General features: G+C 34.0%; 1 protein-coding gene across 1 annotated transcript in view; it reads right to left on the minus strand.

Moving 5' to 3' along the window:
- The window catches only part of LOC134851537 (chromatin-remodeling complex ATPase chain Iswi-like), a 29,998-nt gene that overhangs the window by 3,509 nt on the left and 6,931 nt on the right, over positions 1 to 19,558 (minus strand). Inside the window, exons 6-8 of the mRNA XM_063867670.1 lie at positions 1,057 to 1,282; positions 528 to 772; positions 58 to 416 (exon numbers count right to left, since the gene is read on the minus strand). Coding sequence (XP_063723740.1) covers positions 58 to 416; positions 528 to 772; positions 1,057 to 1,282 — 830 coding nt within the window. The remainder of the gene's footprint in view (positions 1 to 57; positions 417 to 527; positions 773 to 1,056; positions 1,283 to 19,558) is intronic.

A 19,558-nucleotide genomic window follows, 5' to 3' on the forward strand; every position in this document is an offset into this window, starting at 1 on the left:
TTTTGCATCTGTGCACTGCTTTTATGGAACTTTTAGTTCCTCGTCCAAAATATATACCTGAGGGTTCCAGTCGCTGTCATAAATTATCACGACGTCGGCAGTCGCCAAGTTGATTCCCAAACCTCCCGCTCTGGTGCTGAGGATGAAAGCAAACAGCTCACTGCCCGGCTTGTTGTACTCGTTGATCATTTTCTGCCGATCAACATGGTCTGTGTTTCCATCCAGCCTGCAGTACTTGTAGCCAGTGAACCAGAAATAATCTTCTAGGATGTCCAGCATTCGTGTCATCTGGGAGAAGATTAGAACTCTGGAGCCTTGTTCCTTCAGCTTTGGCAGTAGTTTATTCAGGACTGTCATCTTGCCACAGTTGTCGTACAAGTGTCGGTCAGTCGTATAGGGAGGGCCTGGCTCAGCTCCTAGAAAAATTGATATCTTTAAATTATTTTTTAAATAAAATCATGACATACTATGTACGTAAAACTTTCAGAAACACCAAGACGATAGATGTTTAAGCAGACAAAACTGACCATCGAAGAGGTAGGGATGATTGCAACACTTCCTCAACTGCATCAGAATATTAGCTAGTCTCAGTTTGTCCATCCGGCCAGCTCCATTCACAATGTCTATGTCCTTCATTAGAATCTTGGTGTACCACTCCCGCTGCATAGCAGCCAGTCCCACATATATTTTCAGCTCCTTCTTCGGCAACAGACTCTTCTCCACGTCTGCCTTGATTCTTCTCAGCAGAAAGGGGCGCAGTACTGTATGCAGTCTTAAACATAACGAGTTTGAAAAGATCAAAAAGCAATGGCAAATTTAATTCATTCTAGATGAAAAACTTACAATTGTTGACAAGACGTTTGTTATTGACACAAGAATTACTGGCAGAAGTTCAGAACAATAAATCTTTTGGTTCATTTAAAGGATTTCGAGAGGTTATGTGACCCAATCAAAACTCAAAATGAACCGCTTCATGAAAGAAAGAACAATACATATACACTCCATTACATCGGAGTAAAAGTTTTTTTTTTTAGATAAACAATATAATCATCGCACCTGACTGCGATGTCTTGGTTTCCCATGACGTCATTCTCCTGGAACCACTCATCGAAGTCCTCCGAGGAGTTGAACACGTCCGGGAGCAGGAAGTTGAGCAGAGCCCACAATTCATGGAGATTGTTCTGGAGAGGAGTTCCAGTGAGGAGGAGTCTACTTTGAGATCGCAACTCACGTACAAATATTGACAGTTTGGACTGCTCATTCTTGATTCTGTGAGCTTCGTCTAGAAATCATTAGTAACAATAAAGACATATATGTGAACACAATTAACTTATTCGATGCCTGATGAAAAAGCTACAATGGACCATGTAGACAATTTCTACCTTAAGCAAACAAAGTGAACGATCACTCCCTAGAACTAGACGGAAAATTCAGGGTGAAAAATAAAGCATCACGTCAGCATACATTAAATTAATGCCAAATTTTTGGCAGCAATTAAATGACTTCAACAAGTAAATGATCCAACTGAATTCCTTTAGGGGGCAAATTCTCCACTTTGCCCGATACGGCTAGTGTTTATGGTAAAAAAAATATGGACACATTTTGAAACAAGAAATATAAATTCTGGTCTGAGACTAATTGGATGCTAAAATGAACAAGACTGCTCGTATCAGGGCAAAGCCCTGAATGATCCGACTGCCTTTTAAGGTTTATGGAGCAGCAGTAATAACATAGAAAATTAAATGAAATAAAATTTTAAAAAAATTTTCTAAAATTTGCAATTTTTTATGAAAATCAACCCCCCACACGCCATATACAGTACAAAAAGACAAATTTCGTTCCTTGTAACAAATCAATTCTGGCAAATAAGCTTCGTTCAACCAATTTAGAACGATTTATGAGACGGATTAAATCTCCGCTTACGCGTTAATAGCGCGAATTATGAGTTAGATTTTGAGTGTATAACTCATAGAGTAATTTCGGATAGGGTACACCGTCTGCTCGTCACGCTATCTTATTTTCGGCCGGATAGATTCGTGCAACTTCTTAGTCTAATACCGATCCTAATCTTACTCTTATACTATCTAGTCTCAGGTTGTTTAACTAGTCTCTGCTAGGCTCAATAGATCTAGGGTATACTGGTTTATTGCGGCTGCTGAAGCACTCGGGAGAGTCCAACTAATTTCTAAGTTAAATTCAAATCTCTCTGGTGCTGAAATTACAAGTAACTTCAGCACTTACAAATAAGTGGGTTGTTAGTTAGATGGATCATGATTGGTTAATATTAAATACTTTACATTGGTAAAATATCTAATTTATCCAATCATAAAATGTAGTTTAGATCAGGTTCCACCCATCCGGGTTTTACAGAGTTTTTTAGAATAGTTCTTCGGTTAATTTGAAGGATGGATGATGGACGTTGGTATTTGGCGAACATCATATTTTTCTTCCGTTTCTTCTTTGTTAAAGAAGTTCCAGGAAGCTGGAGTTAGGGACATAAGACGTTGTGTCTTCTAGTGACAACGACTAAGTCTCTGCAACAAAATCAATTCTGATTTCAGAATGGTTGGCTATGTCAGGTTTTTCTGTTCTTCGTGGAGAACTTCTTTTGTGTCTGATCTAGTTTAGGAATGGCGTGGAGATTGTGCGTGGAGGGGATGCCTGGTTACTCGGATCTGTACGTATACTTGAACATCGAGGTGGTCATTGGTCTAGTTCAATGAAGTCCTTTTCTGCGAAGTAGAGTCGTACTCTAAATCCTTTGAGTTGTGATTGTGAGCGGCATATTGATTGTAGTTGGCCATTCTTTCTCGAGTGTAGTGAGGTCGTTTTGTCTTTGGATGTTCGTCCTTGGTGTTGTATTCTGATCTATGTATTGCATAATGTAATTTACATTTTATAAAACTTTTATTAGTTTAATATTTTTTAATTATGATTTTAGTTAGTTGTTTTCACAAAAGCTTTTTGTTTTAGTTCAGTTATTTTGAAGAGTTACTCACCCTTGAGTAGCTCTTATTAAAAATAGGAGTGTGGTCACAAAGCGTGGATGTAGCGCGGTGGGTTAGGCCGGCTATAGAGCATGCTCAGGACGTCCTTCCTGGTGGGTTAGGCCAGGAGTGGGAGTATGATTGCATGCGGTTTTTGTGAGAGGTCCTGTTATGTGACAACGTTTTATGTTGGGTTTGTTGTGGTTTTTCTTATGTTTTGTTGGTTGTGTCCTTTTTTCAAAAATCAAATTGTTTGTGGTATGGGTTTGTCTTTCGACTTTTTTGTGTTTTATTATTTCTTTCTTAGACTTTATAATAGTCTTCAAAAGAATAAATTATCCAGTTTTAAACTGGGTTAATCCGGTTTGGGTACCGTTGGTTTCCTTTTCTTAGTCATGCTGTTATTCTATGATTTGTGGTATTTAGTAAGCTGCGTTGGTTAGTTTTGTTTAGTATATGATTCCTTTCCAACCGGGTTAAAGGAAAGTTTGAAACATGTTATCTTATGTTAGAGTTGTTGAGTGTGAAAACTTGAAACTGAAATTCATTATTTTAAACAATTCTTCGTGGGCGAGCTGTGCGAGTGTGGATAGAATTTCTGTGCGAATGAATGAAAATATCAAAAGGTTAGTACTGCATTTGCATTTTATTAATTTACTGCATAGAATTTGGAAATTTACTGCTAGTTATGGGGGAATTTTAAGTTACAAATTTTCATCATAATTAGATTTACTGCTTGTGGGGAAAATTTTATAAATGAATTTACTGCATTGGTATTAAATTGATAAATTTATAAGTGTAAGAGATTAATAGAATTTTTGAAAATTGTTTGATGAAATTTGCGATTTTTATTTGTCTTTTGTGGTTTTTGTAGGTGATTGTCGGATGAAGGCTAAAAATCTAAAGAAAACATGGATAAAGAATGGTGAGTTTTTAATATTTTAATTAGTTAGTAATATTCATTTAATTCATACTTACCTGTTAGTCGTCGGGGAAGATGTCGTGGATGAGATCTGAAGTTGTGAGTAGTTTAGCTAAGATGCGGATGATGTTTTTAGTCTGAAGTAGTGGCCAAAGCAATTGAAGTGCCTTAATGGTGGTTAGTTCTTCAGTGCCAACTGCAAACTCATAAGGTGTGTTTTGGATTAGGTTATATAATTTGTGATTGAATTTAATGTTATGGATGAATTCTAATATTGGGATTTCTATAGGCTGTACAAACTCGTGCGGGATAAGGAAGGGTCGGGATTCTTCGGCGTTGAAGGTCTTGGTGATGGGACAGAAGATGTACATTTGGGTTATGGGGTCATAATTACGAAGAATACCATGGAGGTTAGTGTCTTTAATACAATATGTGAAATTTAGGAAAAATGGTGAAGTGTATTTTGAATTAATGAATTGAAAACGATGGTGTGGTTGTCTAGAGGGTGTGTGTAGGTCAAAGTGATTTTGGATGAAGCGATAATAACTATATGTGTGGGTTTGTTTAGTGCGCAACATAATATCGTGTGAGCAGTGCAAATCTCTTTCGTGTGGTGCAAGGAAATGAAAAGTTAGTGAAAATATTTGGAAGCGTTCTTTAAAACTTTCGTATGCTTGTGTGTCTGTTAGTGCTTCTGAAATAATGTGATCAAACTTTCGGTCGAAGATGTTTAGTGTAAATATATATGGTGTCTTGATGAAAAATTTCTCGGTGATTTGTGGATTAGCGAAGCGATCGACGTCTAAGAATTGATCTTGGTTAGCTCTGATGATGTTGTGATCATAGTATTCGAGTGTATATTCGTTAGCTCTAGGTGCAGTGTGTGTTTTTAGTGATTTTTTATATCCAACGTAAGTAAATTGTCTAGCGGTTAGTGGTGTAGTGAGTCGATATAGCATGTCCTTATTTCGCTCCATATCGATGTGAGTGCTAGATAAAGGTAAGCAAAGAGGGTTAGTAAAATGATAATATGAGGTCCAAGAGAGAGTGGGCATTAAAACGTATTCATCTACAAAGTTGCGTGTTTCGTTAGTGTCGTGGGGGGTGTTTAAGGTGTATTGTGGGAATGAGGGTAAGGTGATGGCTAAAAATTCTTTTGTGTTAGTATGCTTGGGGTGGTTGATGTATTTACGGGCTGTTCCTGGTTTTGCTGGGAAAGGATGGTTGGGGAACTTTCTTTTAAAAGTGCGATAAGCTCTATTAGTGTTGAGTGAAGATTCAGTTGATGTGGATGACGGTGCTAATGATTCAGTATAATTTGAAGAGGGTGTAGGGGTAGGGGGTTGGATGAATTTATTGTGGAGGAGATTTGGTTTATTGTTGGGGTATGGAGGTGGTAGGGTTGTTGTTGAAGGGTAATAAAATTATCTAGCTCTGGGGAGATTCGGGGGGTGTCTGGAGAATGAGATGATTGGTCAGAATGATATGAGGAGTAGGTTGGGGTAACTTGGGAAGCATAAGAGGGTGTGGAAGTGATTGGGTCAGGGTTATTGGATAATATGGGTTGAAAAGGGGGTTGAGAAAAATTAGAAGAGTTATGAAAATTATTGGATGGGGATGGTTCTGAGTCGGCAAATTCATCGGGGGTTTCAATATTCGGGTTATTGAGTTGTGAGATGGAGTATAAAACTGAGATGTGTGAATTAGTGTCGGAATTCATGCCTGATGTTACATTACTAGATGGAAAATCGGGTGGCGGAAAAGCAAAAAGTGGTATTATTGGGATTGGAGAGGTAAGATTGGTTGGGTGGGAATTTGATCGGTGTAGTGATCCAAGTTGGCGGCTCATCGTGGGCTAAAAAAATTATTATTTTGAGACTGAAATGCGGTGGTATGGGGTTGTTCAATAATTTGTTCATAAGTATTATCATCTTGTGACTGGTGTGTCATTATATGTTGGATGGGACTTTGTGATGTGGTGAGTCGAAAATTTGGATTATGTGTGATTGCTAAATTTCGAAAATTTCGTGGGACTAGGGATAGTGGATGGTTATTTGGTAGGGGTGGTAATTGTGGTGCCGTTGGCGTTATGTCTACATTGTTATGTTCTTCGTCATATGTGTTTTGTCGTGTTGCTATTTTTGTGTTATATTCTTTTATTTGTGCGTCTAAAAGAATTTTATTTATAGATGTAGAAAAAATTCCAAAAAATCCTGCAAAGAGTATGCGTGCTACGCTTGCTTGTCTATTTACTTGTGTGTGTATAGCACATGTGTTGTAAATTCCTTTTAAAAGTGAGAAAAGAAATCCAATAAAGTTAAACATTGCGTATAAAATAGTCAATTTTTCTAAGATGTAGTAGGGCCATCCTAGAAAATCGAGGATCTCATTTTTGAGTGTAACAAAGCTAAAAATGTTAATTGGTGATATATCTTGGGGACGGTATTTTTCACCGTTTAGATATATATAATCTTTAATGTCTTTAAAATATCCGCTATAGTCTTGCGTGTAGATATCGGCAAATCCTGCGGTTTCTGCAAGTTTGCGTAAATTTTGGTCTATTGATTGTCTTTGTATAGTGTCCATTTGTGTTAATAATTCTTGGAATTGTTGTGTTCTAATGTGATGTTGAATATCTGATTTTGAATAGATTCCTATTGATTGTAAGTCTATATTTGGGTTTCGAGCAATAGCGCGAATGCTTTCTGGTGAAAATTTTTTGAGTGATTGCATTAATGTGGGATATGGAGTGAGAAGATAATATTTATTTTCATCAGGGTTTAGTTGTACTACATTGTGGCTGTTTTCTGATCCACATGGGACTGCGGTATCCCAGAAATAGGTTCTTCGTGAAAGTGTATCCACGAAATGTACTTTATTCTTATAAAAGATAGGGATTCTTTTATAACATCGTTTATCTTCAAAAACGTATAGTGGTGATACTTTTTTAGTACAAGTATAAAACCATAAGATGTTTCCTTCATAGTCTAAAAAATTTGATCTATTTCCAGATAATAAGTATCCTGCATAGGGTATTTTTAATACTGCTAGTGCAAGTGATTGTAATATTTGTGTTCGTTCTAATTCGCATAGTTGGTGTAGTGTTTCTAATTCGGAGAGTGACATTTCTTGAAAAATTCGGCTAATTGTATAATCTAGTTTCATATCTAAATGAATATCATAGTGGATATTACCGAAATATGTAGTATTCATTAGTGATAATTCTTGTAAGCGTGTGCTTCTGGTGTCATGGGGTTTTAGATGTCCACCAGGTTGTCCGTTGCTTTTTTCAAAATTAACTGGTATATAGGATGTTCCTTCGTTTGGAGGATGACCTGTGGCATATGGGTCAAGTTTTGTTTTTCCAGTGGTCATGTCGAATCCTTTTTCGTATTCAACTAATATTTCAGAGTATTGTGTTCTGTGAAGTGGATTCCTGTATTTACATGCAAGTTCTGTTTCTTGATATATTTGAAAACGTGTCAATTTATTTTCTATATTGTGTATGTTTCTAAAATTAGTACTTTGTTTTCGTGATGGATGTACTTGTTCATATGGAATTGATTGTATAAAGTATTTTTCGTGAAATTTTATCATACGAGCGTGTATTCTTGCTACTTGAAATGTCGTACATGTATCTTCGGGGAACCAAACAATTGTTGCTTGTGTTCTCGTTGTAGGGTCGCAATAACCTTGATCATTTTTACAAGGTAATCGGATTCCTTGATAGATCATTGTATTATCTGATAAATCTCGTGTGAGTTGTATTTTTTCGAGTTGTATTTTCCAATCGAAAAACATTATTTCTTGGTATCCTTTTTTTTTTGTGTTTGCTTTGCAGTTTGATGGGTTATTTATACCAATGTGTGGTATGCAATGTTTATCGTGTAGGTCATAGGTTAATCGTCCGTGTGCGCCGTTATACGGGTATTTGTCGTCTAGTTTTATATGTCCTTGGTGTCTTTCAAGTTGTGATTGATGTACAGAGTCTGGAAAAACTTGAAAGTTAACTAACTTTCTTTCGGAGTTTTTATTTTGTGTGATGTTTAGTCTAAGTAATTCATTTCTACAATCGTCGGGATTGAGATGTAAAAGACGTTCTATATTACTCTGATAGAATGATTCATGGTCAAGTCGGTTTTTGTTTCCGTTCGAGACTTGTGAACAATGTACTTTCTTTTCGGAAAATGTTGCTGTGAATTTATAACCTGTAACTGTTGTTGCTCGGGCTTTTGAATAGAGTGTTGCTATTACATTTGTGGTTTCTATAGCTTGTGGTTCTGTTTCACATTGTGTTACTTGATTTATTGCATATTTGTGTACTGTTTTTTGTTCATTTTCTTCACAATCGTAATGTGTTACTAATAAATCTTGTGGTCCTGTACGGGGGGAAGGGTTTATGTTTTGATTTGAGATTACTAGAAAAAGGAGTTGGAGAAAAATTAATAATTTTAGAATATACATGTGTATGATAATCCTGAGTATGGATTATAAAATGTAATGTAGCCAATTGTGTTTTTGGTATATCTGTCGTATTTATATATTACTTCAGTAGTTATAAACGGTGGTGGTAGTGATTGAGCTGTTATGTTAGGTGGGTTTAATGGGTAGGGATGTTGGGTAATTTTGTTTAACTTAACTGTGATTTCAAACTTTAATTGTAAACTGTTTTGTTGGAGTATTTGAATATTGTGATCACGGATATCGTTGTGAATATCTTGGCGATATTGTAATCTATTAAGTGCCCAGTTATGAAGGCGGTTACTTTCTTGATGTTGTCCAAATAATGGTGGAGGTGCTGTAAATGTATTCCAATCTAATCTTAAAGGAATATTTGTTAATGATTGTTCTCGGTATCTTGCGTCGAGATTGTTTGGAAAAGTTAAGTTAAGGGGTGTCGGTGAAGTTTGACTAATTGATGGTGTTGATGGGAGTGATAATGTTTCGGGTAGTGATGAAGATGTTGTATCTGTAGAAATGTCTATGGGGTCATTGACTAAATTTGGTTCACCTTGTGTGAATGAATGTGTAGTCCAATATGGAAATCGTGATGTTTGGTTTGTGGGGTTGAAAGGATTTTCACGTATTTGCTCAGATGTTGGTGTTGAACCTAAGTAGTCTGAGGGTAGGCTTGAAGTGCTTCGTTGTGAAAAAAGTGTAGGAGTTTCTGGTGTATTACCAGTGGGATTTTCTGGAGTGCTTTGTGGTGGTGATTGAGGTATTTCAAAATGAACTCGGGGAGTTTGAAAATTTCTATTTCGTCGAGGATGTATAATTTGTCTATTTATTTCTGTTGTGTTTTGGTTTTGACTAAGGTGTCGTATTCTACTTAGTTCTTGTGGTAGTGTTGGGTAAAGATTATATGTTGGTTCACTTAGAGATGCTTGTCGTTGAACTGGTTCTAGTGGTTCAGATAAACGAGCGTGCCGTTCTTCAAAAGTGTATGGATTATCTTGAAAAGAAATTCGTGTAGATGTTTGAGGATTTTGAGTAGTTGAAGGTGGTGTTGGGTTATCTTGGGATGATGTCGGTGAAGACTGACTTTGTGACTGTTGGGTAGCAATTTTGAATTATTATTTTAATGAGAAAATTTATGTTTATTATAATATTCTTCCAAAAAAATAATTAGAAAAATTGTTGCTAGGGCAAATGTGATGATTGCTTTCTTTATACATTTACATATGGTCAAAATGAGGGATGATAAGAATGCTATGAAAATTACAAACAATAAAAAAATATCAGTTCTACTGAAAATTGTTCGTATCATTTAGGCAAGTTATATGAATCGTACCTGTGGATATAATCAAGGGTTTTGGAAAGTTGGAGAAATAGTTCGAATATAGCGTAGAAATATAAAAAAATGTTACAAAAAATGATTAGGATTATTAGAAAAGATTCAAGTATATCAAAAAGAAATATTATAAAGGTTTCAAGTATTGTAAAAAAATGTTTAAGATTTATGAGTATTTGAGTAACTGTTTGAGAGAAGAGCATTTAAGAAATGATCTCTTGGTCGAATATTTTTTGCTGTTTGGGGCGATTTTCAAGTGTGGTCGGATTATTTATTAGTTTTTTGACAAGTGGGTTGAGTTTTGTAAAAAATTGTTGGGGGCAATTTTTATGTTGATCGGGAGGTCGTCTTTTTCTTTATTTTTGTTTGTCAAATGATCCGGGGTATGGTGAGATTTTTATACTTTAGGCTAATTAAAATGTGCATTTTGTTACTTTAGGCTAAGTTAACAAATTTGTTTTGGGGGTATTCGTGGTCTGAGTTGGGGAAATATTGTTGATCTTTGGGTTATTAGATAAGGGAGGGGTACGGTATTATGGTGATATTTATTTTAGTTGTCAAGTTGGAGTGGTTTGCTTATTTTTGACCTGGAGGTCGTAAAGTTATAGTTATAGATGTGCCTGGAGTTCTATATTATTCGTCTAATTGGTCTTAGTTTGAGTTAGAGAAAGTGACGGATTGGATGAATCCTATTGGTCTATTTTGAACTAGAATTATTGCGTACTTGTCAGCATGTTATTTTGAAAAATGTAAATGAAAAATGTTTCGGAGGTTTCAAGATTGTGAAGTATAATGTTAAAATTACTTTTGAAATTCCACTTTCTTTAAAATTTTAGATTGGGGGATGAATATTTTATAGTTTTTACGTGGTTGATTTCGGAGTCTTGTTGTTTTTCTATTTTCTGATTTGTCGATTTGTTCTTGGGGTATTATTTGTTCGGTCATTTTTCTATTTTTTCTTTGTTTTGGGGATTCTTTATGGTTTTGTGTATTGTTTTTGGTGGCGGTTGGTTTTGTGTTTTGATTTTCGGTGGGGTTATCATTTTGTTCTGTGTTTTTCAGATGTGGTTCATTTTGAATGATTTTTAATCCTGTGAAAGAATATAATTGAGTTAATTCGCGGAGTGCGTATTCTTTTGGGTAATAAGGTAATAGGTTGTTTCGATGTTGAACGATTTCTTTTTTGTTTGAGTCGGTAATTTTATATGTGACATCAGTGGGTCTTGCAATTATTTGGTATGGTCCTTTTCGAAGGGGTTGTAATTTTTTAGAAATTCCTTTTTGAGTATTAAAATTAGGTATTAAAACAAATGTTCCAATTTTTAATTCGGAGGCTGGTGTAAAACGTGAATTGATTTGTTCATTAATGTTTTGTCTTTGTAATAACTTTTTTGTTATTTTTTGATAAATTTCATTGTGTTTTTTATCTCTATTTCGAATCCATTCGGTGTGTGTACCGGAGGCTAGTTTAAGAATTTGTGGGTGATGAAAATGATCTTCATCGTGTGTATGTAAAGGTAGGTTATAACAAATTGAGTCTTTATTTGGTTGACAATAACCTTGTGCGTTTTATGAGAATTTGCTGTAAACATTATTGGTTTGCGTGGCTTTTGGTTAAAAACCATTTCGTATGGTGACATTCCTAAAGTTGTCGTGATTTGTGAATTATATGCTAAGGGAAATAATTTTACATCTGCTGACCATTCGGTATATTTTGTATCATTTCCGTTGATGATACATCTAAGATATTCTTGTAATGAACGGTTCATACCTTCGACTAAGCCGTTTGTCCAAGGTGCATGAGATGTACGTGGTTTGTGTTTAATGTTGTATAAATGACATAGTGTGATTATTTCATTATTTATGAATTCTGTACCGTTGTCTGTGACTAAAATTTCTGGTAGTCCAAATTTTGCTATCCAGTGTTCATAAAGCGTTGTGTAAGCATAATAAGCGTTACAATGTGGTACTGGGTTAAGTGCTACATAATGTGTAAATGCGTCAACAATTACCATAATGTAGGAGTTTCCTTCGGATGAGGGTGAAATTGGTCCTTTAGTATCAAATGAGATACGATGGTTAAAGTACAAGCTTTGTCCTTTAAAATCTTGTTTTTGTGCTATTTGTTTTTGATTTGGGTAAGGTTTATTTAGTTGACATACTATACAATCATTGCATAGTACTTTTATCCAAATTGGTGCATTTGGGAAATAAAAATTTTGTATAAAGTTTGAATATGTTTTTTTCTGATCCAGAATGTCCTTTAATATTTTGTGTATGTGAAATATTAAAAGCTATGAGAATCATACTTAAAGGGAGACAGGGGACTGTAGATTCATTTAAGTTATACTCTAAAAGGTCTGTAGTTTCATTAATTGTTGTGTTATTAAATTTGCGAAAGTATCGGAGGAGTGTTTTGTTGCCTAGAATGGTTGAATCTGCCTTGATAGGTTTAGTTTTATATTTGTGCCATGATTTTAGTTGTCGAATTATTGGGTCCAGATTTTGATATTGTTTTAGTGTTGAAATTGTAATTGTTTCTGTTGGAGGGAGAAAAATGTTTTCAATTTCGAATTTAGATAAGGGTATTGTATCAAGTGGGTCGTGGAGGTCAAAAACTTGATTTATTGTGTATTTTGAATCGTTTGTTTGTGGTCCTGATAAATTTACTTTATCAGTTAAATTTTCTTTTTCAATTAGTGGAAAATGGTCTTTTTTAGTTTGGTGTTGTTTTGTTCGTTTTTGTTGGGTGTTATTTTTTATCCATTGAGAATATGGGATTGGTTTGAAAGTTGATGTTCCAAGTAGATCAACTTCATAATGATTATTTTGACAATCTAAATAAAGTGGGAAATGTTGTAAACTATTTATTTGTGATTGTTCAATATCAGTTTTTACTGCATATTTGCATTCCAATCGGGGTGATGTTTCGTTTTCTGCAAGGTAGAATTTTATGTTTTTGGGTATTTCAACTGTTGTTTTTCGTGTAAGTAATTCAGGTGGTGTATTTCGACTTAAGGTGTCTGGTAATGCAAGATTTTTTCCTGCAGTCCAAACTATATGTAAGTTTGGAAATTTCATTAGAATTAGTTGAAATCTGTAAACTCGGTGGTTTGGGTTAGATTTCTGTGTAAAGAGAAAGATGATTGGTTTATGGTCTGTGAATAAAACTGTGGGGTGTTTTGATTCAAGTATCAGAAATTCATATTCTGTCAGTGTATATATTATGGCTGTACATTCTCTCATTAGAGTTGAGAGTCGTAGCTCTGCTTGAGTGAATAATCGAGAATTTGCTGATATGAGGTTCATTTTATTTGTACCATTATGTGATTGTAATAGTGCTGCACCGATGCCAAAGTTCGAAGCATCGCACATTGCATAAAATGGTTGATTAGGGTCTGGAATTGTGTTTGAAATTTGTTCAGTTAAAAGTTTCTTTATTTCTTCAAATCGTGCTTGATGTTCTGTGTTCCATTCAAAATTATTTTGTTGTCTAAGGATGTTATAAAATGGTCGTAGATATAATTGCATTTTATAAACATATTTACTTAAAAAGTTTAACATTCCAAGAAATTCTTGGATTTTCTTTTTATTTGTTGGTGGTTGAAGTTTTTGAATAGCGTCAATGCGTGATTTCAATGGAGTGATTGTTTTTCTTTCTATATTATGTCCTAAGAATTTAACTCTTGTCAAAAAGAAGTGTGATTTATCGGGGGCGGCCTTCAGATTTTCGTTCTGAAGTATTTGGTGATATTTTTCTAAAACATTGAACATCTCGTCTTTTGTTTGTGATTGCATAAAAACATCGTCTAAATAGGTGATTGCGTTTTTCTTGAGTATTAGTGGTCTAAAAATTTTGCTCATAAAAGCTGAAAATGCTGCTGGTCCTATGGATATTCCATAGAATAAGCGGTTGAATTCATATTGTTGGTTTCCGATAACAAATTGTGTTAAACGTCGTGATTGTTCATCTAGTGGCATTTGATTGTATGCACTATTCATATCGGCGGTTGTAAAGTATTTGCCGTTTATTTTTGTTAAAATAACTTGTATTGGTTCAATGGGCCAATTACATTTTGATTCATCTATGAGTGAATTGAGGTATCTAGCATCGAGAACGATTTTTAATGATTCTCCTTTAGCTAGAATGATAACGGGGTTGATAAATGTGTTGCCTTTTGGTTGTTCTTCTTTATTAACTGGTGATATAATATTGTACTGTTCTAAAATATCGAGTAATCTGTTTACTTTATCATGTAAGTGAATTGGTACTTTACTTGCTCTCTGTTTTTTGAAAACTGCGTCTGGTTTTAACGGGAGATGTAGTGATGAACTGATTTTGCCAACATCGAATTTTGATGTTGCATAGACTGATGAATATTTAATTAGCTGTTTGGCTAACTTTTCGAATTCGTCTTGTGTTATTTGTGAATGTTGGAAATTAAACATTGTTAAAAATTTCTGTTGGTCCTCTGTGTAGTTACTTATGTTGAATGTAGGTTTGAAATATGGAGTTTTTGTGAAATAATCCGTATTTCTGTTTTCGTTACTTATTATATTATTTATAGATAATTCTTCATTAAGAATTGTAGATTGGCAAATATCTAGTAATTGGAGTATATTATTTACGCGATAGGCTTTTTCGTGTATTGGTGATATTGTAGCGTTGGTTTCACAATATCCTAAAAGTCCTAAAGGTAATGTTACTTGGTAAGGTGTGTTGTTATAGACATGTAAGGAAATGATATCTGAATTCGAATTTTTCAAATATTTTATTGAAGAAATTTTGATTTTGAAAAATTTATGAATAGGTTTGAATTCAAAATCTGACATATAAAATTTTTGTTTGTTTTGTTCCTTATCATATTGGTGAACTTGTTTAATTGAAAAGTTATAGATGTTTCCTGATAGTGGTTTCAAGTGTTTTCTTTGTTGGTTAAATATCGGGTAGAATTTTGAAAAGAATGGTGGTTGTTTATTTAATCTTTGAAAAAATGTTAAGGATGTTTCTTTTGTTTTTGTATATTTATCTTTGATTAATATTTTACTATTTAGTATGTTAATTGTTGGTATATACTTCGAAATAAATGGTATTCCAATGATATTATATTTAATATCAGTGATATGGAATATTTGTTTAAATGGCTTATTTAAAATTTTGCTTTGCTCCATTGTTCTGGTGGGGAGGAGAAATAATTGGATTTTTCCGTAGTTTATCAATGTTGATCCCTGTGCTGTTGCTAGCTTACTGGAGGTTTCAAGAGGTGTTAGCTTTGGGTGTAAAGTTTTTATTTCATTCCATGTGGGAATGTTTATTATGTTTGATTCTGCTCCTGAATCAATTAAAAAATCGATTTCAAGGTCTGGTGGTTGAAATTCTTTATTTCTTGGGCTTTCTAAGAGAAATGGTATTGTCCAAATTTTTTCTTTGGGTTGTTCTTTTTGTATATTTTGATAGATGTGGTTTGTATTCAAGCATTTTGTTTTGATATTTTTATTGGTTTGATTTGTAGTGTTAATTTCATTCGTTTCTTGCGTCGTTGGTGTGGAATTTATGGGTGTAGTGTAATAATTTTGAAGAAATTCTGATTGATTTTCATATATGTGTGATGAAAAAGGTTGTTCATATATGACAGATTCATAGTCATTTTCGACTTTTATCATATTGATAGAAAGAGTGTTTTCTGTATCGCTTTCTGAATCTGATGATGTACAGTTTATTTGATTGAGTTGTAACGTATCAGTTACTGTGTCATCAATACCTGGAGGGTCTGATGTTGTTTCTGGATTAGACTGTACTTGATTGATTTGTCTTTGATGTTTAGGTGTACTACTTCTGTGACGATTATTAGAGTTATTATAGTGATTATTATTCCGGTGTGGTGATTGGGAATAATTTCTATAACGGTTATTATAACTTGAATGTCGATTTTGTGAATTATTTCGCGATCTATTTTGATAATTGCTGTTTGGTCTGTTATATGAGTTATTTCTTGATCGGTTATTTGGATAATATTGATTTCGATTGTTTGAATAACTTCTATTTCGATTATTGGAATAGTTTCTATTTCTATTATATGATGAGTTTCGTGATTGATTGTTTGGATAGTATCTATTTCTTGATTGGGAATTAGATCTAGAAGCAAACTGTGTTGTGTTTGAATTAGATCTGGAGTAGTTATTTCTACTATTTGGTCTATTGTAGTGATTTTGTGATGAATTTTGTGTGTTTCTTCGTTCTGGCGATCTTCCTCTATAACTTGAGTTATATGGGGATTGATTTCTTGTATAGCTTGTATTGTTCGGAAGTGGTTTTCCGGAACTATTGTTGCTATATACATTTTTGTTTGGTAGATTTTGATCTTTCTTCATATATTGATAAAATGACTTATTTGGTTCTTTATATTTGTGAGGTTTATTTTGACTATCTTGCTGTTTTTGTCTACATTCGGAAATACTATGTCCGTATCGTCGGCAATAATTACACCATTTTTTGAAAGATGGTTTGCCTTTAAAGTTTGGGTTCTTTTCATAAATATTGAGTATTTCAGTGATTTTCTCAACGAGGTCTGTATCTGATTCCTGTATATTGTTTATATTAGTGGGAGTCGTTTCAATTCTGTTAACGTATTGTAATTTCAGATTTTCCGTTTCTTCTAGTTTCATCGTGATTTCTGCTTGTTCTAATTTGTCTACTAGTTTTCGAAAATCTAAATCGGGTTCTCGAATTGAGGAAGGATGGGATGCTCTCTTTTTTATTGCTATTTTCCTTAATTGTGGTGTTAAGGTCATCATTAAGATTTCTGTCATCTTTGTGTTTTTATAGTCGTGTGTATTTAGTGAATATGCTTTTCGAACTAGTGTTTCGATTCTTACTGCTAATTGCTTGATGGTTTCGTTTGGTAATCTGCGAATTTCATTGCATAAAACTCTTTGTTGTTGTTTGTTTCTTTCAGAGTCAAACATTTTTGAAAATTCCTGTGTAAACCTTTTCCAGTTTGATTTTATTTCTAGAGGTAGTACTGAAAACCATTTTTGGGCTGCGCCATCTAAGGTTGTTTGTATCAACGCTGTGCGTCGATGTATCCAGTTTTGATGTAGTGGCGTATTAATTGGTTCAGGTCCAATGTTTAAAATCAGGTTTGCTGTTACTGCATTTAAATAATCTTCTACAGAGTATTCAGGGTCTGTTCCTGTGAAAACCATTAAAGGTTTGTTTGATGTTATTGATGATCCACCCATAAGGTATGGATTCATTGTCATTTGTAATGATTCTGCTGCATTTGGCATTTGAGAAAAATTTGAAAGTTGGTTTCTTGTTATTTCATGTTGTTGGAGATAATATGGGAGTGGTATTTCATTTTGCATTTGTGATGGTTGATACGAGTGTGCAGTCATTGGATTTTGTTGTTGAATTGGTTGAAAAGATTGTGTATTAATTAGATTTTGTTGTTGAATTGGTTGTTGATGTTGTGCATCTATCGGTTGTGAAGAAAAATTTCTATGATTTGTACGTGTTTTCTGTATTCCTTGTCTACGATATTCTTGAGTATATGGTGCAAATATGTCTGGTTGTAAGAAATCATCATCTGAGGATAAATAATCCATTTGATAAGATGTCTGTTTCTTATTTTTATTTTGTTGAAAAAATGGGTAATTTTCACTGTGATCCTGTGGAGGATTTGTTTGGAAATTTATTGAATTAGGTTGGGCCATTGGGTTATCCCAGTTTCGAGATCTTGTATACTGGTTAAAATTTCTTCGTGGTTGGTAATTTGTTTTTGATGGATGTGTATAATTATAATTATGGTCTGCAAAGTTGTTTCTAGTGAATGTTTTGCGTGTTTTTGATGGTATTGTCATGGGTCTGTATGTTTGGTAATCCATATGTGAATATTTTGGAGCAACCGAAGGTTTAACGGTTGATTGTAAGGTTACTTGTGTTTGTGAAGGATTTGTATTTCTTGGTGTTGTTAAATTTGGGTGTATTGGTGAAATACTTTGTTGTGTAGTTGTTGTGTGTACAATTTCTTCATTTATGAAGTGTGATGGTGTCTGGATATCTTGTTGAGTAAGATTCCTAGTTCCATTGAGGTTTTCGTTGTGTATGACTGTAGAGTTTAAGCTATTATTTTGTGTATCGGGCAAAAATGTATTATAGTTTAATGGTGTTGCATCAATGGTGAATGGTATTACTCTTACATAATCTCTTATGTAAGATATTGTACTTAATGTTTGACTTGAGATTGATTGTGGGAAGCTTATAAATGCGGGATGAGACCATTCGGGGTCCCAAACATAATCTGATTGTTCTGTGATAGCGGTATCATCGTAATCTATTATGAACCATGCCAAAATTTTTTGTAGATCGTGTTTTGTATGTTGTGAAACGTCGTCTTTCGTGAAATTTTCTTTAATAATGTTTAAATAACTAGAGAGTAGTGTGATTTCATGTCGTACTCTTAAATGTTTAGATGTTTCTGTCGGTGAGACATTTGTTATTGGGATTTCGTTTTCTAATATCGAAATATAACTATATATTATTGCGAAAACTTCATTAGTGAAAATGGAGTTTGCTCTTTGTGAGTTATGGTATTGAATGCTTTTTATATATTCTGAAAAAACTTTTGAAAATTCTAAATCAAGATCGTCTGTTTGAATTGTATATTTTCTATGATTATGGTTTGGTGAGGTGAATTCTATGGAGTAGATTTCATACTGTTGTGTTATGTTGCATATATCTTTTAGGTAGTGGTCTATGATTTGTCTTTTGATTTTTACATCTGGGAACTCTGTTTTACATGGACTGATTCCGGGTTCAAATAAATTTAATAGTAAAATTTTGCAAAATATATGCTGTCCTCTATCAGTGGTTGCATCTACTATAAAAGGAAAGATTTCATCATCATCTGGAGTTTCGTCACCTGGGGTGTGCGTTGAGCTCATTTTTTCGTTCGATGACTGTTAATATGTAATTATTAATGTGTCGAATTGGTTGATTCCAATTGTATAAATGTACTGGTTTATGTTTATACTGCTTTTTTATTCTTCTTTTTCCTCTTTTTGATGAATTTGAAGTTGTTTCTGAGTCAGAAAAATATAATTGATCGTGAAGTGGGCAATTTTTATCTATTGATTCTTTTAGTTTGTAAAGTTCGTCTAAACTGTTGGTTTCTGATTCTGAAAATGCGTTTCGATTTTTTGAAAATCTTTTTCGTGTTATTTGTCTTTGTTTCGTTATTATTTTTCTTTTTAGTGTTTGTCGTTTTGTTCGAATGTATCCTACTGTTTGTGTATGAGGTGTGATTACAAGGTCGTATTTTTTGTTATCTATTTCACAATTGTGTAAAACGATTGTTTGTTTATTTCCTAGGTTTTTAAATGACATAAGGTTTAGGATGACGGATGCAAAAAGGTGTTAAGTGAATTCTAATTGCTTAAACTGTTAGTCCTTACGATTTTTTGGTTAGCTTAACCTGGGTCTATTTGTTCAGGGTTGGAGAGAACAGTATATCTATTCCGGAGAATGATTTTTACTTTCTCGTGACTAGTATAAGTTAAGGTGTTAACTTACTTAATCTTACTTAGGGGTAGTGATTGTGTTCAAAGGTTGGAGAATAGTAAATCGATCCACAAGGTTCAGGTATAATTAGAACGCGAGTAGTTCGTTAGATACTATTTTAAACTTACTAAGTCTAAGATTTATCCTGGGTCTGGTAAGAGGGGGGGTCAAGTGAAGGATGAATAACCGAAGTTCTTCACTGTTTATCCTAATTTGAATGATTATTTTTGTTTAAAAATTTCTATTAGTCTTAGGTCTTTAGAAAGGGTTGGATAGTGAATCGACGTTTGAGGTCG

Source organism: Symsagittifera roscoffensis, chromosome 1 (assembly GCF_963678635.1).
Source record: "Symsagittifera roscoffensis chromosome 1, txSymRosc1.1, whole genome shotgun sequence".
NCBI lineage: Eukaryota > Metazoa > Xenacoelomorpha > Acoela > Convolutidae > Symsagittifera > Symsagittifera roscoffensis.